At 34.4% G+C, this 24,534-nt stretch overlaps 1 protein-coding gene and 1 long non-coding RNA gene across 2 annotated transcripts in view; both read right to left on the reverse strand.

Moving 5' to 3' along the window:
- The window catches only part of LOC120350481, a 99,265-nt gene that overhangs the window by 10,764 nt on the left and 63,967 nt on the right, over positions 1-24,534 (reverse strand). The gene's annotated exons all lie outside the window — the stretch shown is intronic.
- On the reverse strand, positions 13,681-19,539 carry LOC111062758 (transcription factor Sox-2). The gene has a single exon (XM_039423963.1). The coding sequence runs from the start codon at positions 19,389-19,391 to the stop codon at positions 18,297-18,299; it is 1,095 nt and encodes a 364-aa protein (XP_039279897.1). The 5' UTR covers positions 19,392-19,539; the 3' UTR covers positions 13,681-18,296.

Below are 24,534 nucleotides of genomic sequence, written 5' to 3' on the forward strand. Positions count from 1 at the left end.
CATTTCTATTTATTGATAAACAGAAGACAATTCTCTAAAATGATCCTGTTCATATTTTACAGCTGGCTATACATCAGCTTATGAATTTCGGGGATGCCATATTTTGATTTTCCACAGATGCACTTTTTTACAATCCACAGACGACGAAAGTCTCAGCTGTTTTTACAAGGATGAATAAACCGATTAATGTCGTTCAGGGAGTTTTCCCAGGGATGAGACCTAGTGCAATCGAATTTTTATATCATAAACCTACTATGTTCCAAATTTCGTGATAATCGATTTCGAGCCGTATTCGAGATCCGTTGAACATAAATAACCAAATATAAAAATATAAACAGATATAGAGAAATTGCTCGCATAATATAATAGGATAGTCCTTCTTGGCTGTGGTACAATACGTACTCATATAGTGAGAAGAATAAAGTATATTCTTAGTCATATAAACGTACCTCCTTATAATCTTCATAAGACTATACTTACCAGCATAGACTAACACTATATTCAGCAATCAGTAAACTACTGCATATATCTTAACATAAAAAATCCAAGTACACATTTTTTAAAACTTTAATTCCCAACATATGTCAATATATGAATGCCATTTTCAAGTGTGTGGAGCTGTAAATATCATAACTTTACTGTCTATGTCTATACTGTTTATGAAATAAAATGTAGTTGGTAGTTCTTCTATGTTACTAGGCAGAGAAGCAGGGTACAATAATCAAAACCACATTTTCAAGTTTTTTTACGCTACATCTGCAATAGATGAAAATTAGAGGGTCAAGGACACGAGTACTGTTATCATTTCTTTATAGAGTCAATTCGTAAATGGAATGTAAACAAACAAGTTGGCGCCTTTGTGTTGAAAACAAGAATTAGTTTTTATTCAAAAGTGAATTAGCATCATCTCTCTTGTCGCTCACAAAGAATGCGATGCGCGCGCCTGCCTGCCTGCCCGCCAACGTAAGTCTAGTACAATACAATTGTGTTACAACAATCATTGACTACCAGAACAATATATAATCTCTCTTTATTGTATTGTATTGTAAAGTTGTGGTTGCAGAGGCAAGTGCCGTCTCATTCATTCCAGCACCTCATTCATCAGACTGAAATCCTACCGGTGTTGGCCCGCCAACTTTTACTACTACACGTCTGCACCCCTCTCCACTACCCTATTCATGTCCTGCCTGGCCTAATTCACAACTTGTATTGGCTCTTTCAATCGAAAAGTCATGAATGAAGGCGGTAGGTTACAGAGATTTTCAGAGTGATCCCAATAGAGATACAAGATTTTAGCGGGATATTGTTGGACAAAAGCCATTAATAATGAGTAGAGTAAGTAACTTTAGTAAGTATGAGTAGAGTAATGGCTTCTTTTTAAAAAGCCATTAAAAATGAGTAGGTCATCCATCCTGACTGTATTGGTGAACTGAAAAATCTTCTTTGCTCATTGTAAACAGTGATATAATGGAATTGTGATCCTGGACGTGTAAAACTTTCCAATAATCCAATTGGATGAGATTAGTGAACGACTTAACGTTAATATTATTCACTAATGAAAGCCTCATGAATAGGGAGAGTACTGTTCCTGGAAAAACTATCCTGCATGTGGTGATCATGAAATAAGGAGAATGAGTAAATATAGATTCTAGAAAAACAATCAATTAACGTATATGGGATATGTAGGTTGTGGTGGGGGATAAGTACTGGGAAGGGGAAAAGAAATGAATAATTTCGAAAGGACCATTACACGACACTTAAAACTACAATCAGAGAAAACTTCTTTAATGCTGTATTCTGTGCTACAATATTGAGTTCACATCAGTTGAATGTTATGATTCAGACCTATTTCCAGTTACAATCTATACATCTATAATAATATAATATAGAATTCACTATCTGAACTATCCCATACTACGTACGGACTACTGCGTACTTATCTTACTCCGAACCCTAAAATCAGTATCCAACAAACACAATTAAAACTCACATCATGAAGCCAACAACTACACCGAACCGTCGTTTTCATCATATATATATATATTATATATATATATATATTGAATTTGAATAATGCGTCGAATGATATTTTTTTCTAATATAAACGTTTTTATCTAATTCAAACTCATTTCAATTGTTCCAATTTCTTTAAAACAAGGAGTCGATGTGGTAGGCTGCAAAGCATAATTGACTAGCCTGTAGAAAACATCAAATGCATGTTTTTATAACTCCATACATATTTATAATAATTTTATATAATAGTTAATTACCTAACCTAACCTAACTCTTCAGGTTTCAGGAAACTAAAAGCCAGGGTCTAGTCCCTCTTCCTTTGAACCTCCCTTTTATTTTTCGAACACATATTTTCACCATAGCATCGGTATTTACTCATAAAAAGTATAGACCCAAGTTCCCATTACATTGTAAATGATTGATTTTTTGGTGATAGTAGGCCATTAATAAGGTTTAAGGAGAAATATTATTGCGGGGGACGGTCGGGAATCGTAATGCCACTGAATATGGACCTAAATTCAGCTTCAATTTCTCTTACATTGTTCACACAACAGACACAGACCTAAAAATCAACAGTCATGCATGGAGAATGAGGAGACCAGACCTTCCAACCTGGATGACCTTCGACGGAGTAATGTGACAAGCATTACATTAAAATATCATATTCAAATGTAAAGCCCTAGACAGGGCTGACCCGAAGTCAGAGCCGCCAGGGAATGTTAGCTATTCGGAGGCGAATTTCTACTCTAGAAACTAATAAAAATCGCTTTTGTCAGGTGTGTTGAAAAGTGTGTAGTAGGCTCCAGATTACATGCAACATATTATTACATTATAATTAGTTTCGTCTAGGACCTAGATAACAGGCTGAATAGCAACTGTTATTATTCAGCTTAGTGATAACAGTCACACTTTGTCAACGCGGACGACACACGTGTTATTTGGCGCCACTGCTTATCAAAGCGCGCCATTTTCGAAAACTAGCGGACGGTTGAGAGCCTTGAACAGACGCCGCGACGGGCGTCGGCGCCACGGTGTCTGACGCTGGTTAGGCAACCCACGCCTCTGTTGGCTCCTGCGCTGCTCACAGAGAATGGTCAAAGAGCATTCTATACTGTTTGGAGCTACTCGGCAACTGTAGGCGTCCGCGCGTGTGGGCCTGGCCATGTGCGGTGAAAGTAACCAGTGCATAGCAGACTCTCAAGTCTGGAGTCTGACCCCGGCTGGGTTGCTGCCTAAACTCCAGCATAAAATATGGAGTAAGTAATATTGCAAGCATAAGATAGTAATATTGCGACTATCATGTATAGCAGAATATGCTCAGACGAGAATATTAGGAACAGAGGTTATTGAAAATAGTTTCTTTCTGAATTGAATAGAATATTCGTATTTTTTATGAATACAGCAGTTTTTTATGTGAGGAGTTTATATTTGACGCAGTGTTCTCTATGTAATAATTCATATGGGACTCTAGCCTTTGCCGACCGAGGTCGGAGTGTGACGTGGGATTATGCCATCTCATGCCCGTACGAAAACGTAGAATCGAACCAGGTACCTCCTAATTGCTGGTCAGGCTTCAACCAATTACATGGAACTAACAATCTCTGAATAGCAGAGCCCTTTTTAAACGGTACTAAGTGGCCAGCCAGTCTACCGATGGAAATTGGAATCAATGAGAAATTGCTATTTGTTCAAATGCTAATGAATAAATATTCATTAGTAAACGAAAATCCAAATTCATATGCTGTAAACCATTATATTCTCGGTGAATGATAATTAATACATCAGCATTCAAATAAATACAATTTTTCATTAATTTCCATCTCTAAACTAGTTCTTTCTCCTTCATAGCCACATTCCATACTCACAATTCATAGCTCGTTCATTTATTATTTACATACATCTTTGTATATTTTTAAAAAGGAAAGTTTAGATGTAAATGGTTGACTTGTAAATTCCAAACATACTCATCTGCGAGGTCTGCTCTTCCATGAAAGTGGTGGGAGCATAACAAATAAAAATAAGGAAGTTGAGTCAAAATCACTTGAGTCTGGAAATTACAATACAGAAAATAATAAATCTAGTGAAACTTGTAAGCAAGCTGTAATATAGATGTGTAACTTTGTGAAATGCAAGTGATCCGGTGTGTTCCACACGAATGTTTAACTAGACTTAATGAAGAACAATAATTACAAAGCGTAACGATCAACATACATCATACATACAATCCTTGATCACACATCGTTAGGTTCACCTATGCCACTTGTCATTACAACATCAACAGAATGTTCTCAAAAGTTGCCCCTACTAATTATTATCAATCGCGATACAATACATCATCATTTGCAGGTGAACTGGCCTATGTAGATGCGTGCTATTTGATTATTTATCAGACACATCTAAACAAGAACGAGGTCATACAAATATGAGAAGTATTCTGATTTCTTGAAAATACACAATGATAAAGCACAATCTCTTGAAAATGCTAAAGTGAAGCTAGTAATGCATATTATACATTTAATAATATAGAACTGCATTTTATTAATTAGTGAACCCCTGGGTTGGAGAACTCGCTCATGAACTGTTGTATTGAAATCTTGGAAACTAGCAACTTTCAATTATACAGAATTGGTGAGAATTATGGAAACAGCTAAATATTCCATTCACAAGAATAATTTGCTAGTAGGATTCATTGGGGATCCAATTTGAAATTAAAAAATACTATTAAAAAAATTACTCTGTCCCGTCAACATTTTTGTCCCTCATATCAATCCAAATTCATTTTTTTAGATGAGAGGTTTTTGTGATACATGATTTTGATACAAAGTTCCAAGACAAAATGAATGACGAAAACCGCACATTGATAACTCAAACCGTTTTAGTTTGTTGTTGTAAATAATCATGTTGCAATTTAACCAGCTGAAATCATCTGTCAACGCATGAAGGACTGTCTGTGTGATAGCTCGCAAATAGCCTCACATGAAGTTATGAATGAATGAATGGAAATACTGTAGTAAGTTCATGCAATGAATACTCCAGCTGATTAAATGATAAATATATTTTTTTCTTATACACTTTCAATGTTGTTTGTTATATCATGAAAAAGGACGAAGGAGTCGGTAAATTTTGTTTTCCAACAAACTTTACTGTAAAAAGGTCGAAGAATATGTGTTCAAAATTTGAAGCTGATTGATCAAATCTTTCAAGAGTTATAGTCGAACATACACACAGCCGGACAACGACTTCGGCCTTGATTCAAAAGTAGGAACTTGCTAACGCTCGTTCAGCTAAATTTAAAATCTATGAGTATTTAAGAAAAGAACATAGATATATTGTGATTTCAATGCCTTCGAGAGTGCATGCAAATTAATAGATAAGAAGCATGAGACATTCTTGCTTCAAACTGTGCCTTTACCTGTTTAAAAGATGATAAAAAAGATAATTTTGAATAAAATTTAGAATTTAGAAATAGGCCGACACATCTAGAAAATACCTGAGTCTATACCTAATTCATGCAGGTGAACGGGCTAGAGTCAAGAAAACTTCAATTAATCTTGCCATGCCTGATTTAATAGGTTTATACTATAGAATAACACTACAATTTGAAATATTCGAAAAATACAAACAGCTTCAATAAACATTGGCAACTAAAATCGAACAACAGAAACAACAATTTCATGTTACTTTGGTGACATTCTTCATCTGATTCGGGGGCGCATTACTATCCCCGATTAGATAGCAATACGTCACAAAACCAAACAATATCAGTCATCAAATAACAAGTTAATTTCAACATGGAATTACTCAAGAAAGAAAAGCCCGTTGAACCCAAGTTTCGTCGATAGTAACCCATATAACCCATTTCATAATAATTTTGAATCCCCACTTTTGATTGACATTCTCGAATGAACCTTTGTTTCACTACACTGCACTTTCGTTGGTCTGTACGTTGCTTTATCGTCGGGGTTACAGTACCTTGTTTTTGGCGGTGAGCTTTTACCGGTTGAATTTGGCTTGACGGCGACGTCCTCTTACGTCCCTAGACCTGTCGTCTGAACGGGTGTCTTGAAGCGGTGTTACATAAAGTTGCGGAACCAAAGGGGTGGTAGTACAAGAAGTTGGTTTGGGGACACACATGAACCGCTGTAAATAAATGTATTACAGCATTAATTTCTAACTCTTCCTACAATTCATCAAAAGCTAAAACAGGAGTTTATTCAATTATTTAATTTAGATTTTATCCTGACGTTCTGATTTCATTCTCAAAATTGAATTAAAACGGATTTACTTGCCAGAGTGTCATTGATATACAATGCAACTTTATGAAAACACTCGTAATAAATTAATATAATGCTTTTAGAAAATGAATACTTCATTAATTATGATGTTAACTTTAATATAAATTGATATAATACTCTTAGGAAAGGAATAATTCAGATTGAAATGATGCTAACTTATATGATATTTTTCGTTTGGTTTGCAAAATCAAATATACTTTTTCATATAGTAGCTCGACTAGTATTATTGGAAACTTGTGCGCTAGCCAACATTTATTAATATTAATTTCATGGAAAAGAAAAACTTTCTTCTCTGTCTATTAAGATTTCTATCATAAAAATTTACTAAATTATTCAAAAGCCTTAATGACATAAGAAAACAGAGTCTGAAAAATATAAAATGTCATAAACTCAATATGAACATAATCTTAAAAATTTCATTCCAATTTAAAGGCTATCTTCCTGACTCTCAGCAATACTCTACGATAATATATTTCCAGAAACAATAACTCAAATGTAACGTAACTGAAAACTTTCTATACTTCTTTAGAAAAAAAATTTATAATTATCTTCCATCACTAATAAAATCAAAAGGATTATTCTCAATCAATATTATTAACTTGAAAAATAACAGGCTTAATTAATTCAATACTCTTATGGAAGTTTCAATCAATTAAATTCCCTAAATTATATTTTAACCTTATTTTACGTACCTTAGCGGTTATTTGAAGAAACAATTATTCGTACATGATGAAGAAACACAATTAAACTTTTCAGGACATGGCACTACTAGAAAATTTAAACTTTAATAAAAAATAAAACTAGCTCCTACATTAACTAATGAAATAAACTTATAAACCTGCCCAAAAAGGGCGAAACATAATGACTACATCTTTACTCTCGTAGTGCTCCTAGCAAAGTGTCCTCCGAAACGTAATCTGGTCTCTCGACTGGGGAATCCCCACTACTGTATTTAGAAACAGGTCTCCTATTGGGCAAAGGGAATCAATTTGACAATCGTCGCGTGGCTTCCAGGTTGATTGATTCTTTCGAATTTTAATGATTTAATAATAATACTTTGTTGTAATTACGTTTTCACTGCTTCTCCAGATGATTAAAATTAACTATTTTGATTCAATGGTAAATCATTTATATTACCATAGTACCATTTTATGGTAGTTCAATTTTACCATCATGAGCAACAAAAGAGAGTATAAGAAATGTATTATTACTCCAGGGGGGAAATATTGTTTTAGCATAAATCATAAATTAAAGTTATTGGTGCTTACCAAATGGAAACTTGAAGAAATATGAATATTTTATCAATGTATTAGTTGTTTACAGATTTATTCAATGTTTCAGTGATTCAACTCATACAAAAATAATAAAAATTTACTTTCGATTTCGTCTGACAACTAATCCTATTCCTAGATCTATAACACATATTTACAATATTGCAATAACATTTTTAGAATGTACATTACTACGTTATTGTTGATGGCAATAAGTTGATTTGCAATACTACTGTATACTCCATATACTCTAAATATTATCATGAAATAGTTCAAAGTAAGTAATGGAGTCAGATAAAAGTGATGAGACTTTGATTTTAACGTTTTTTCATAGATCTATGCTACCACAGAATGTTATCAAACTTTTTAAATCAGTTCTAACTCTGTGATAGACTTGTTGGCCTACAGTATATGTAATTCATTTAACCTACTGACACAAGTAGAGGATATGGAAACCACAAACGTCTCAGTAATGGGGCAAGCTAGAATTTGTTTGAGTATAACATTAAACGAATCCGATGCTGAGTGATTCAATTATCTGAAACAGAAGGGGATGTTAGGTCTAGTCGATTTACCACGCCTGCTCGAGGGACTAACAACGTATGCTGGTTTACAATAACAAGGTGGGCCCAAATATAGAGGGTTGAGCAATTGCCCCGTAGGGGATAAAACAAAGTTCTCCCATTACCAACACTTTAGTAGCTTTTTACGGGTCACTTAACGCTGTACCCCTTGCAAACAAGCTCAGCAGTCACTCTGGTTGGCCTACTTGGCACGGATATTCTTCAGAAACAAGCAAAAATATATTCAGGTGTAGCTTCCATCTCAAACTCACAGAGTCTGTGCTTCCATGTTTTGGTTGGAATGGAGGAGCTAAATTATAGATAAATTTATTCTATGGTTGAGAAATGAAAGTTTTTCTCTCCTTCACCATATACAATCAATCAATGTATAATATATTTATATTCTATGAACCCTGAACTAAATGCAGTTCGATTACAGTCCCTAACGTACCATTTCAATGAATTTTTCTACTCTTTGCCACAAGCTTTGCTCCAGTGTGATGATAAAACTGTAATTACTTGTACGGGCAACCTCTGCTCATTTAACAACAGTTTGAGGACTGTCAATTTACTAACAAGATTTTTGTTTTGGCAGTGTGGCTAGGTAGAATTCTCATTACACGCATACCTTATTTCACTGTTCTCGTTCTTACTGCCAAAACTAGAATGATAATAATAATTTTAGATAATCTATTATCATGATTTACTCATCTTTATTATTCTGCCTTGTGCCTTCAATATTGATTATGAAAGTTCTGTTTGGTACCACGATTGAAAGTTCAGTAAAACCATACAGAAACAATAGCATAAGTAGATATCCCATGGTATAGGGCGTTTATGTCGCAACTTTTACTGTATGCAATGAGTATTACCATAGAGAAACAAAGGATATCATGGGATATCTACTTACCTACTCATTGCATTTATATTTGAATACTTTTTGTATAATCTTTCATATTTTAGTGTACCAACAGTATTATACTATAACCAACATAATTATCAGAGAGCCCAAATAATCAGGTAAAGTATATATAATTATAACAAATGGAAAATCAATTTATGATCAAGATTATGACATACTGAGAGATGTGAAATGACTACAATTTATTGTGTACCTAATTTGAACTTAACAACAATCAAGCGTTTATCAATCTTGGAATAATATCCGTCTTTATGATATTACAGTAGAATATTAATAGTATTATACTATTGATAGTATTAATAGTGCAGAACATAAAAACTCAAGTTGGATCAGGAGCTCCATGATTCAATCTAAGCGAATTCATTCCATTGTTAATACTCTCAACATTTGAATGATAATAAAGTAGTAACATAATTAAAACTGATCTGAAAAAGTAACTCCAGATGAAATCTGTTTTTGAAGGAAGCACTCCATTGGAGCAAATCAAAATTAATAGCGCATGCGCGTATGCAGAGGCAAGCAGGGGACCGAGATTTGACCACATTGGAACATCTGCCATGTCCTCTTCCCGCCCCTCACCACTCTGTGAGTGGCAATAGGGGATGCCATCATACCTTTCTGCAGAGGGGTTCCTCTCAACCCTTTGCAGCTTGCAACATCGATGGGTTCTACCCCAAAGCAAAGGCAGTCTCTCATTGGTGCTCGATAAATGAGAGAACATCACCTGAACCCTTATTTTTCAGTTCCGCTTCCGATTCAAACTCTGGTCTAAATATTCAAATATTTGCCTAAGTTCATATCTATCTATCATAATGCATTTGTGATTGATTTATGCATGTGTAATTAAGTCTTATTTCAACACAATATCTTCACGATATAACCGGGACCTGCCATTATTTCAAGTTTTGAATACAGGATTTAAAAAATTTACTGTAAGCTATCATTCTCATTACCCCTCATTTTCCATTGTGACATTACTAATCATGAATATGTAACTAAGATCGAACTCAAATATTTTTAAATATTTTAATTGTGATATTACATAGAAATGGTATGATAAGAAATTTAATGTAATTTTTATTCATTCTATGATGAAAATCAGTATTGAACTTAAATTTAATTTTGGAAAATCCAACCATTATCTAATTAGTATTGTTATTCTGTAATGGAGAATATAATTCTAAAGCAGTCTTACGTCTAAGAAAATTAACAAAACAAGTATAGTTCATAGATACACTAATCGAGTGCAAATCTATTATGGCTGTGCAAAAAAATGTTTTCCTGAGAAAACTTTGTCATTTTGATAGCTTGATGATATACGAATCAAAAAACTTTTGAAAATATCACGAGTAAAAAGTTTATTTTCAGCCTTTGCACAGCCTTAATAACTATATCATCAATTTGTATCAGTTTGAGAACTAATATTGTTTGCTAAACGTAGAACAAAGTATGTGTTTCAGCTCACTGATTATTTTTCTGTTCTATTCTTGTTAGATGTATTATGATTGTATGGATAGTGTATCCTTGTATTTTGCTGCTCGCACCATACGCACATATATATTTGGAGAACATTCCATGTATATTTGTATGGAACTATCTTTCTATACCTTAGCTTTGATTAGATTACGCATCGTCTTGAACAGGGCTGGAAATTTCTTTTTGTAGTTGAAAAAAATTTTTCCAAATCATCAACATTTTGTTTTTGGAGAAAGACTTTACTCTTAACTCTCTTTGAATACTTCTCTCTTTCCACCAATACCCTGTATCAATTTCACCATTGGAAGCAGGCTCTATTCTCTATTTTAAATTGACTTGTATATATCTAGTACCACTAGACATGTATGTTGATTTTTCTAATGTTGAAGGCTCTAATCTTAATGTTCAATACTTACTATCTCTACTAATTTTTTATCATGGACTTTTTTTAAATGTAAATTTTTATTGGACCTAGATTCAACTCTGAATGTCTGAAATTTTTCATCACATATGAAAGTTTAGCAAAGAGAAAGAATGCATCCTGTACTGTGCCTATTATTCTCATCAGCAGCAGGACAATCAAGGTATGCGCATGCGTCACTTTCTCCCCTCGATAGGAATGAGGATGAGGAGAAGCCGGCTTGAAAATGCGTGGTGATATTCTCACGCAGCCAGCCCAGCACACAACTCGTCATCACGATGACAAAGGTATTTTTTGTAGCTGGCTATGACGTTTCTACTTGCATGTAGAGTTGAGTTAGGGGAGATTCGACTCATAAAACGTCCGTATATAGGCTTACAGTATGAACATCCTAAAAGCTTCTAGTTTACGTAAAATCATCGATGAATTCAGAAAACTTATAGCAAATAACATGGTGAAACTACTTTATTCTTATGCATAATCTTATGATCGTCGAATTCTTATGCATATGGATAGTCAAGCGGGTGATTCAAGAAAGGTACAGAAAATATATTTTTTTTAGTCAATACAGGTATCGAAATTGGACATTTACCGTATCAGAATCGAATTATGAACGAAAGACAAATGTGGACTAATAATAGTCAGTTTATATCGAAATCCCATTTATCCTTTGATACCAGTAACAAGTAAATAAACTGGCCAGAAATGGAATAACTTACTTATTGTTTAATTCTGGTAGCTCAGCCTGAGAGAAAGCCTACATCTTCTACAGGATTTTAAAGGACTCCCACCTTCCTTAGGAGTAGGTAGGAGCACCTTCCTTTAAAATACTATAGATGATGTATTTGCACATGTGTACAGGATAGAATGTACACGAATGACGCATTATCACTTATGAACTGATTAACTTGCAAGTATAACTGAATATTCTGAATTTACTGAGGATGGACATAGGCTTATGTTCATTGCTATTAATCAACAAATTATTATTGCAATCAAGCAATTAATCAATTCTAATTTAATAGTAAAAACTAATAGTAAAAAACTGGAGCTTAGTTCTCAGTTGGTAGTGCACGTGGTTCGTGAATCAAAGGTTAAATTCTGATAAAGATTGCCACGTATTTTGTATATTATAATAAATAAACTATTATTTTATGTTCCCTGGACATTAGGAGATTGCATTTAGAACACGAAATTTTATCCTGTGCAAAGCACAAGTTACCTGCTAGTCATTAAAATGATTTGAAATTGTCATTTCATAAACTGTTAAATATCTTGGGTTGGAGCCACACCAAACATAAGACAAGCTCTTATTGGTCTCATCTCATCCAAAAACGCACAAGTGACGAGCTTATGACAGTTAACAAAAAATGCGTTGCTTTGCTACTACTTAGGTATTATTCAAACAAATAGAAAACTGTGTAACATCTTATTATTGAAAAAAAGTGAAACACAAACTGATGAACTCTGTCTTCTCTGTTGTAATTTATTGCAGGTTGAACTAACAACTGAACTAACAGTAGTTACTAGGCAGCTTGTCAACAATAATTAGTTAGAAGTGGAGACCAATAATACAAGTCTGCATAGTCTTTGAACATACACATCCAACATGACATTTTATAATCAATTTGAAAAGTTTTTAAAGTAATATAGTTTAAAAAATTCCTTTATACTTCTTTCCAAAGAGGAACTTTTGATTTGATCCATTTTGAAACAATATGCAATTTACAATACAGTTTGTTTCAAAGATGTGAATCTTTTAACCTGAATCAACCAGCAATATAGCAAAATAAATGTTGTATTACTATCTCACAGTTCCTGTGAATTATTCTAGACAGTCTGCCAACTGTGTATAGTATAGTTTATGAACATGAATTCTTGTAGCTCTTAGTTGAAATATTAGAAGACTTGCAGAATTAAATTTATAACTCATATTTATCATTTTTATTACTACTCACATTTTCTGCTAGAAGTTTTTTCTATATTTTCTAATAAGTCACTTCCAACTCAAGAATAAAAATTCATACTTTGGCAGAAACGTTTTTGAGAATTCACAATAGTTGTGATCAAGAGTATTTGAAGAATTCGATCGGACATAGTTAATCATTATAATTTCGTGTCTTTATATTCATATTTCATTCATTCTACAACTATTGTTTTTATCAATATAACGTAATTTATAGTGAATTTAGATTCAACAAGGCATTATCATCAATAAACTGTATAATTCCAAAATCTATTATCAGGGAGAACCATTAGTTTTAATATTAGAGCTCAAAAAATACTCTCAACATTTGACTGTAGATCTTATGGGAACTGAAAATAGGATTGATGGGTCACATTCTAAGGCCCGGTGGCACAAAAGCCGATAAATTTTATCGTGATTAATTTCACCAGAATCAATCAGAGAAGACCTTTTTGAAAAGACGGCTTCACTGATTGGTTCTGGTGAAATTAATCAGGATAAAAATGTAACCGGCTTTTGTGCACCCGGCACTTTGTTGATACATTCTTGAAGTTTTGATTCTTCCTGAATGGAACTCTTGAATTGAAAAAAATTATACTGGAATCGCTGCAGCCCAACTCAGTAAATTTATTACTTCCACAATCAATGGAAATGATGGCCTAACTAAAATAAATCTTTTTAAATTAAGAGAAGCTTGAAAGCACCTTTCCTCTTATAATAAAAGTGATAGTAGGCTCTCGAATAACAAAATCATTTTTTAGACTATAAACTTATTTATAATTTATTCACATAATTATAGCCACTGACTATTCAACACTGACTGTACAGTTTTCATATATAATTAAGCAAAAGAATTTGATTTGTACAAACAATAATTATATAAACACAGGTAAACATTGTTTAAATGGCATTTCTCACAAAAGTAATAGAACAATACGTTATTTGAATAAGATATCGATAGTAAATTCGAAATAGTACAATTGAAATAATAATTTAACAAATAATATAGTTCAACGATTGGATTGGACAACATGGTGAAACATTGTTCGTTATTTCGGTACGTAATTGGAGAGCAGTACTCTATATTACTAGGATATAGTATGAAAATTGATATTTAATGAAATAATTGCCATATAAATTACTAAAATTTCATCTAGGAATTTTAACTAAGTTCACTGAACTGAATTATAACAAGATAATCAAATCTCCTTAGAATCATAACCATAGTATGATCAACATAATCTTTCTCGGTACTGAGTTTATACCCTAATATTAATAGCTAGAAATAAGAACAGAGGGAATAAGTATTCAATTGATATTTCTTCCATTAGGTGACATTTGAACCTAAAAATATCTCAATGGATTGAGAAAATTAAGTTTTAATCCTAATAAAAACCGAAACAAATATTGAATGAATCGTTCCATCATGTGTAACAAAATGAAAGTCTTATACGGTATATATTAGAGCTAGAATTCAAAGTCTCTCAACAACCAAATAAAGAATAGATAAATGATCTAACGTTTGTATCAAAGTACCTACATTATAAAATTTCAATAAAAAAATCAGACCGTATTGAAGAATAGAAGTCACACATTATCAGTGAATTTCTAGTTAGTTATACCGTATAGTTACTGTACTGAAAAAAAAACATAATTGCGGTACTGGATTGAATCGAAATTTAATTCACTTCTCCGACTTTTTTGTCTATTCTTGAGAATCAATAATGGAAACTGTCGTCGATTGAAACTCATATCTGTCTATAGAGCGAAAAATAGGAAATTAAATGGAAGTTTTAGAGGTAGGGATGTAAAGTGAACTATTAACTACTGTATTAATAGTTAACCAAACCTCATTGTTATCTAGCAAATTTCAAGTTGAGTCAACTCCATTCTCTCAATTTCTATAAAACCTGAATTTTTGAATAGAAAAAATCAATAGAAGCTGGTCAATATCTTGAAACATTCTTATATAGCGTAGTTCTGATAGTTCGGTACTCAATTAGGCCTATAATATAATAGTATTTACATTATTTGAGCAATGAAAGCTTCTACTACAGTGTTGTGAAATCAACGGTCTCAATTAGCTTAGCCTACACATAACTTCTCATAAAAGGTACCAAGCATGTCTCCTGTATTGTACCTTACCTTACATCAAGAACATGAAGGTTTAGAAAAAAACGAATAACAATAAAACGTATACGGTACGTTAATTGAAAGAATTCGAGCTTGAAAAATTTACCTCTAGCAAGAAGTAATATACTTTAAGTTGATGTAACTAATGATCTATCACTATGGTACCGGCAATAACATAACTGAATGATAGTTCAATTAAAACCAGAGAAATGGAAAATGATAGTCGTTTGTTTGTGAATAGATTTTACTATTGAAACTATTGCCTTTTATTAGGTATCGAATTCAACTTTAGCGATAAATCAAGACCGGTGGGCTGGAAGTGTGAAATGTAAGCACAACTTTATCATCATCTTTGCATAGTAGCTTCAATTACCGCTATTGAAAATATAAACAAACAAAAAAATTGGCTTGATGACAATGGTTTATAGATGAATTACTTTTCATTACTTCCCGAAACCAGATTCTGGCAGGGCACAAGACATAGTCTAGGTTTAGTACAAGGATAAATAGTAGCTCTCTAATATAAACAATCTTCCCAAAACAAAAATAGATTTTGCATTTACTGACCCCACACTGCTCAAATAGTTTTGAAAAATGTTACAAGAAGGTGATCAAGAAGTTAATAGTAATTTATAACAGTAGGTAGTGGGAAATATCGATGATGAAAAAAATTATATAAATGGAACAAGTTCACGGTTTAAACTACTTGAAATCTGCTAGATAGAATATGAAAATGGGACTGTTCTGGAAATTTTTCTTCTTTTTCATCCCTGAATAAAAAAATCAGAATGATATTGTAGATGTGATAATTTTATTCAAGGATAATACCATTTCATCGATAATAAAAATATGAGTTTCAATCAATTTCATCCGCTTCCATCAGGGATCAAATACCTAAGTTTGATGAATGTCAACAACTAAACTTCAATTACAAGTTCATTCCCTAGACATACATTATAATCATCCCTTACTAAGCTCATTCTTTCATAGATCGAAAATGCAAAATATTGAAGGAAAAATCTCATTGAATAGTAACAGTCCATTGAGCAAACAGATAATACATTTTTGATCTATTTGTCTACAGATTATTAGAAATCATATTGGATGACAGTAATTAACTTCTAATTACGGTACAGGATATTTTATAGTCTGTCTGATCCAGAACAGTAATTGGGCATTTCTTGGAAAAAAGGAGTTCTTATGAACATATGAAGGCTATGGGAAAATCCCAATACTACTGCATCAAGAATGTAAAGTTTTTTGGAACGAGTATTAGTTATTATATGACACATCGGTTCCTTTGGATGGTGATGTAACAATATTAGTGTGAAATAATATCAAATTTTAGTATTCAAGAGAGAATGATTCTCAGTCCCAGAAGAATCAGAAGGTAGGTTCTTCAAAGGCCTGAAGAGTTTCATTAGCATTGAGAAATAGGCGTATACTAGCCTATATGCTTATTCTACGTTTAAAGTTTATTAAAAACTCAAAAGTATACATTTTATACTTTAATCTTTCAATTGAAATGGAATGTTTCTATTCTATATAGATTTAATCAGAATCAACTATGCAATTGAGGCATTAAACAAAATTGACGACAGGCATTGCAATTGGAAAAGATCAATAGCAATCATTCTTGGAAGAGCAATGCGATAAAGTCAAAGCGGTTCAATCACAGAGTAACTTGTATCAAATGATAATAATGTTTTCATTTCACTCCATTAAACATTACACTCGATTCTATCATTTCAATAACATGAATATTAGATGAAAGATGAAGGATCTTTCCGATGATGAATCTGCTCAGTCTTCTAATTTTTGTTTGAATGGTTTCATCTACGAATCAAAAGTGATCTACTATGCCTGTAGTTGCACGAAACTTGTGTTACCATATTGATATTGAAATAATGAACTATTTTCTGAAAGAGGAAATTGAAAAAAAAAATTGTTTCAGACCCTGAAAGTTTGAACGACTTTCCACTGAGTACGCAGATACTTCATTTTAAATGAATGCATTGATCATAACTATTGTTAAATGCTGTAATCTATGAACTTATCTGAAATGGAGATTGACGGGGTTAGTTTGTGCTGGGGGATGAGCTTAGTAAGGCATGCTTGTTAAGATTGTACTTAAGACTAATTTTAAATACAATAAAGAAAAATCATTGCATACCATAATACTCCAGTCTTCAATGCAGTTTGAGAAGAGATGCTCTATTGAAACGATTCTTATTAAACACACACAGTCTTTGTCTTATTTGAATAAACGTTGATAAAATCAATTACTCATATTCCCGAGAAATTCATCAATACAAGTTAAGTAGGCCAAAAGGTTACTGATTTCTATTATTATCGTTAACTAATTTCGTTCATTTATTTTTAAACAAATTTTTCTTTTTTTTGAGAACGTTAAAATCTCCAATGGAATCACTAGCATACACTATATTGCGTGCTGAGTGGTGTTTTTCGAAGCAAGTGACAAAAGAAAAGCTATATTAACTATACAATTGCAAGTTCTCTACTAATTTAAGAATTGAATTCGAATGAAATTCCGAATATAGACCTACCAGAGGTATTAAGAGCTCACGTTCAATCAATGAACTATTAAATAAATCTTTGGTCAAATAAAATTTTCCAATCCCGATGGCAATATTGCTAATAAAACTGACCGATCAGTTGTCATCGTAGCGAAAAAATACGAACAATGAAGTACAGTAGTCTTTTAACGTAAAAGAAATTTTGCAATCGCGTCAACAATATTGAAATCTAGGCCTCAATGAGACATGAAATATTATATAACTGGAAAACGTACAGTTTCGAAAAATATTTCACTTCCACATTTGCTTTGTAACATAAAACATATTTCAACTATAAACTTGAATGATGATGATAATAAAACTAATTTACTATATACACGCGTACACTTCGCCGGCACGCAGTTTGCTTAAAAAGTGGCCTCTACAGTGAAAAAGATAATCAGTAGTCCCTAAATCCTGGATCAATATTTACAAATCAATTATATATATTTCAGCTATTTATATATATAATATAGAATGTTTCCGGTGTGTCGGTTGTCGCGGATTGGCACATAGAGGTAGTCGCGAAAGTGTCATCACTTGATAGGGGAGATCATGATCACAGGGTCCGGAAACAGATCACAAGTGGAAGAGGGAGTCGTCCTTGCAGCTGCCAGCAGTCGTGGAAGAAGCGTGAAAGCGGCAGTCGAAGAGTGACTCCTACATGTGCGAGAGGTTCATGCCACCGGACGGGTCGGGGGAGGCGGAGTGTGGGTGCGAGTAATGGTGATGCATGGGCTGCTGCAGCCTGGGAGGCGGCTGCTGGTGGTCGGCCGACGGATCGGGCAGGTACATGGAGATCATCTGTCGCAGGTCGCCGGTGGCGGGCGGGGGCGGGGCACCGTACTCACGCTTCACGGTGATCGTGCCGCCGGGTGTCGTGTTCGAGCCGGGTGACACTGGCTCAGACTTGATGCTGCTGCCGCTGGGGCTGTGTGAGCCGGGCTGCTGCTGCATGTAGGGTGAGCCGCCGCCTCCACCGCCTCCGCCGCCGTACATGCTGCTGTAGGAGCCTCCGTTGATGTAGGCCTGGTGCTGTTGCATCTGCGACATGTCGTAGCGTGGGTAGCCAGCTGCAGCCATGTGCTGGTTGTAGGCCTGGTGCTGTTGGTAGCCGGTTGGGTCGTGATGCATCATGTAGCCATTGGGCATGTATCCGTTGGGCATCTGGTAGACATCGCGATGCACCACCTGCTGTACACCTCCACTCTGCGCTGCGTTGGCCTGACGCACGGCTGCATCGGCTGCAGCTGAGTTGCCCAGCAGTGAGCCGGCTGCAAGCGGGTACTTGTCCTTCTTGAGCAGGGTCTTCGTCTTGCGCCTAGGGCGGTACTTGTAGTCGGGGTGCTCCTTCATGTGGACGGCCCTCAGTCGCTTGGCCTCGTCGATGAACGGCCTCTTCTCGGCCTCGGACAGCAGCTTCCACTCGGCACCCAGCCGTTTCGAGATCTCAGAGTTGTGCATTTTGGGGTTCTCCTGGGCCATTTTGCGGCGCTGGCCGCGTGACCACACCATGAACGCGTTCATCGGCCTCTTAACACGATCTGCGTTCTGGTTCTTGTTGGTGTTGTTGTTATTGTTGTTGGGCTGCTGGGGATGCACGACAGCCGTCTGCTGCTGATGCATGTGCTGCAGCGGTGGTGGCTGTGGCAGACCTCCCATCAGGTTGCCGCCGTGCACCAGCGACGCGTACGAGGAGACGGGGTGATGGGGGGCCATGTGTCCACCCTTCAGGTCCGTCTCCATCGTCAGCATATCCTCTTCCCTGGGCGCGTACAGTTTGACAAATACAGTTTACACTACCGACGAACACTCACGGCGACGGCACTACACTCACTCGGCTACTATCACCAGATCACCACTTGACTACTCGGTTGTCCGACAAGAACTGAGAACAAACTGGCAACTGCCGACTGGCAGAGCCCCATCGATTGGCGTGCACGCCTGCCATCATTCGCCCCAACCAATCGCAGCGCGCCACGTCACAGGAGGCGGGCCCCCAACCCCCACATTCCTCTGCATCGTCTCACCTCTCTACTGCTTGGTCTTCACTACACTACTTGTTGACGCTCTCTCCGGTTAGCATACCAACAAACTCCAAACGCCTGCTGTTCACCTCAACTACTACTACTACTACTATCCACTAGGACTACTGCTATCACTACCCATCCAACTAGCCTTGTTGGAAATTGGATGAAAACAACAAAATACAGAAATGAGCTGCATAGTCTCTTGACCATGGGACAAACGTGATTGAAATTATTATTCTAATGCTACTTCAGAATCAAACTAAAAAGGAACAAACAAGATTGACTCTAGTGATGTTCTTTGAATTATCTTTCTTCTAATAAATCATACTGTCATGCTAATATCTACATGTAATTGAGAAGATACGGTACTGAATTTATTTATGAATGAGAATAATTAATTAATCTAAAGTAGTCTTAGCATACTTATAATAGTATTATTGAGATTTGAGAATAGTGCTCTTTAGGGGTAATTTTCATTTAAAAAATTCATTTAATCCTTCAATCCTAGTTCCTAGTAAATTCACCGCAAATTGTATCAGCCCTTATATAAGTAAGAAAAAAATATGATTGACACCTCTCAACACGATTTTCAAACCAATGATGAATTGAAAATGAATAAATTCACAAATTCCAAATATTATTAATGACAATCAGTTGAAACTATTTCCTATGTTATATTAGTGTTGAATACCTTTCACCGTATAAAAATTATTGTAATGATACTGCAGCTACAATATTATAATATAAAGTAATTTAATTTCGAAAAAACGTATTGAAAAAAAACACATTTTTTTGGAATCAAAGTTATTAAAAAAAAAAAAAAATAAATTCTCATTTCAATTTAGGCCTATAATAATCATTGGGGAATTAATGGAAGTAAAATTTGATATTATAAGCAATGGTTTGATGATAATAATAATAATTATTATTATTATTCAAGAGTTATCCAGTTCAATATGATAACGGAAGCAATCCTTATAAGGGTTAAAGGTTTCTATTCTCAAAAGCATTGAAATCAATCTGCATTAATTATTATCATTAATGCCTACCTAATTGAAATTTAATTCCAGATAGTAAGAAACTATCTTACTGTGAGGAAATCTACCAGCCTTCAATCTACTGTAACTATGATAACAAGTCAGCATCCACAATATTGAAGTATTATTCATTTCAGTAAGTAATTATCAGGTACTTATCAAGTGAATAGGAGACTAATTATCACTTACTTTTATAGAAGAATAATATTACATTATACCACAGACTACCATCGTCGTTTTGTATCTGTGGTTATACTTATAAAGTGAAAAAGTATGATAAAGTAATCAATTAGCTATTAGCACCTGCAAATTACAATCGAAATATTTTTCAGGTTGATAAGTGAATGTAATCTCTAATAAATACTTAATAGATCAAGTAAATACCGTGGATTAAAGTAACAATAACATTGAAATCAGTCAGCATCTACAATATTAAATTGAAGTATTATTCATTAAGTGATTGTCATATTTTTATCAAGTGAATAGAAAGTTCATAGGGAACAGTAAGTAATTGGGATTGAATGGTAGCGGAAAATCAGTGAGATTGGTGAATTGCATTGCCGAAATGATTGTTTGTTTATTGCATTGAGCGGGATTGTAAGCAGGGTCGGGCCACGCAAAGAAAGAGATTGAATAGCGCGCGCGTCTGAATAGAAGCTCCCTGCTTTTACACAGCATTGTAAAAAGTCACGCAAAGTGCAGTTCTATTATTGAATGCTAGCAGGTTGCACTGCGACAAGTTGTAGTGAATGGAAGGCCAACAAGAAGCCTTGTTACATACAATAGATTCAAGTAGATAAGCGGTCAAGCTTACGAATCAAGTGTGCAGTATACGAATATCATAGACCGACTGCTGCAGTTGGTCAGTGACAAAAGACAAATGAAAGAAAATCAGCAACCAATGTAGAACAGCTCTGTTTGTGAATAGTAAATAACAAGACGTGATAATGTTATTGGTTTTTGTTTTTAGTTGCTTACTTAAAACACAACACATTTTTGTGTGATGTGAATGAATATAAATAAATCCAAAATTTTGCAGATGATCATACCAGAGAAAACTTATACGATTGTTTCATTTTGAAACAATCTATTTACTCAGTTTTACATTAAAACTAAGATTCTTTTATTCTATGATCATACCTACATAAGTCCTAGAAATACCTATAGCACAGAATAGAATACAACAAGCTGTATTTGTATTCTGTGCTATAAGGCTAGGCGCACATCACTTAGTCAAGACAAGACATGTTCAGTCACAATATTTCACATAGTCTTAGTTTTTCATGTCTAATCGCAATAACTAATCAGTGTGAGTTGCGTCATAAGCAACAATGTGAAGTTTTGTGACTAAACGTGTCTGATCATGTCTTGTCTTGACTAACTGATGTGCGCCTAGCCTTAGTCAAAGATGTTTAGACATACAGCTGATTTCCATTAGGAATTCGTATAAGATGATGGATTATGAGGATTTCTGATTCGGGGAGTGATTTTGTAATTCATATAACTGGCTGTTATAAGAGCGTTCCTCAAGAAGAAGACAATCATATTGTAGATTTACCTTTCCGACAAGATAACCAAGAGGACAACGCTTATCTAATCTGCGTTTTTATCTAATCTGATTAAACTGTTTTTCTTCCAGGCCTAGTACTTCTCCAATTTCGGTCAGTGATTCATATTAGATTTGGTTTCACATGAGAATGTTTCCTCAGTTAACTGATATAATTTAGGATTAGTACTGTCTTAGATAAAGGATAAGCATTATATTTCTTGTCTCTGGTACTGAATTCTATCCACAAATATTTTCATCTCTCCAATTTAGGTAGAGAGTTAGTGGGGAGGATATTTTTAATATTCTTTCCGAAGAATGGACATTGATATGTCCAAAGCTCCGCCAATTTATGTAGATGCATAACAATATAATTATCTATAGTTATTATATTACAAATTACTTTTCATATCATATACAGTTCAATAATTATTTTCTTAGTCTATATTATGTAAATTCATCTATAATTTTGCTGTATTGTAAGCTATTGTATATAAGTTTATAAGCCAGTATATATTGTAATCTACATAAATAAAGTACTCAATCAATCAATCAATCAATACACGGAGTAGTCTACGAAATCTGGGAAAAACCAGGCATATACATAGTAGTGATACTGAAGTATTACCAATTTCGTTTACACATTATTAGTTTTGAATTTGTATTATTTGAATGTGAATGTGATTAGCAAAGCCTCTATGAATCTCCCAAGCTGTTTAATCGTTTAATTGAACGTTCTAAATAATTTACATTTTTGATTTCACATTAGCTTTCAATTTGGATTATTTGATTATGATAGATATTTTGGCATTATGCAACTCCTAATAGGTACTTGATGAACCATGAATTTCAATTGTTCCAAATTGAATGTTTGATTCCACATTTATCAGTTTTGAATGTGGAGGAGCATGATTTATATATTGGCGATGATTATTTAGAACACCAAATCTCACACTTTTAGTATCTTTACTTCGGCACAACTTTCATGAATTGATACATTTAAATGTTGTTACTCATCAATACTGTATATTTTCTTGGATTGAACACAAGAGCTCTAAATTCTGAAGCTCACACCATTCAGCTGTGCTCGTTTTGCTATTCAGTCAACAAACAGGCCAAGAATTAGTTACGGGGCACATTGGAGCCATGAGCCTTGCCTCGCCTTTCCCCCAAAACACCATTGTATAGCCGTACATTTTCTCTTCTTTCAACTGTCAGCAATCCTCATAAATAACATTAATGCTTCCCATTCAGCCAATGCTGACACTTTCAGATGAATTTCACTATAGAACAGCAGAGGTTGTACGTTGTATATCATTAGTTGTAGCTCTAGGAACTGTCTCCATGTGATGTGGAGTCGCTGGCAGGTATAAATTCTAGAGGTGAATGACACTTCGACCTTCGTGTCTTTTGTTTAGAGAACTGTCAACCACTTTTGGCCAGAATAAACTGCTTCGTCTCTATAACTAATTTGGTAAAGGATTGATCCTTCTGAAAGTTTTCTTCACTATTCTTTGGTCACGAGCAAATAAATCATTTTGACAGAGAACTGACCAATTTTAGGCGCTAATGGTCTTCCACATCGTAGTACTGTTTCTCTCGCTAGGATCATTACCGTGGCACACACAAAAATTACAGTTTTTTTTAACTATATACAACTAATCGTAATTCATTTAATGTCAGGGACATCTTTTGATTGAGAGTTTTGTTTATCTCCAAAACTTCGCAATGAACTGAAAATCAATGCATGAGTATGGTATATGAGAAATATAATACTGTAAAAAAAATAATAAATGAAGCAGGTTAAGTTATTATAAATAAATTATCATTTATCATAATATTATTATTCTAGAGTATTTTAATGAGTTTGTTGCAGTTTATATGGATACAAATCTCTTATCAGTTCACAATAATGTGTCAATATTGTGTCGTACAATAATGTCTCAATGTATTCTAACACTTATAGCCTTGAATTTTATAGAAGTGCATTATTGATTTTATTGCACTGGTTTTGTTGTTTCAACTTAATATGTGAAATATATATAGTCGAAAATGTTATATTCTATTTATTGAAGTCTTGTATTATCCAGTTGAACATAAATGTGGACTAGAGACATACAAGCGCATAATATAAATGTGTTTAAGGAATGTGGGTTCATTGCCCGGGTTGTCGCTGAAAGACAAATTCAGGTATAAAGTTAAGGAATTTGTGGAGGTGAAGGAATAAATAGCTTTTTGAAAGGTAGGTAGAAAGTTGGTGTGAAAACAAAGGAACGATACGAGGC

Source organism: Nilaparvata lugens, chromosome 3 (genome assembly GCF_014356525.2).
Source record: "Nilaparvata lugens isolate BPH chromosome 3, ASM1435652v1, whole genome shotgun sequence".
NCBI classification, from domain to species: domain Eukaryota; kingdom Metazoa; phylum Arthropoda; class Insecta; order Hemiptera; family Delphacidae; genus Nilaparvata; species Nilaparvata lugens.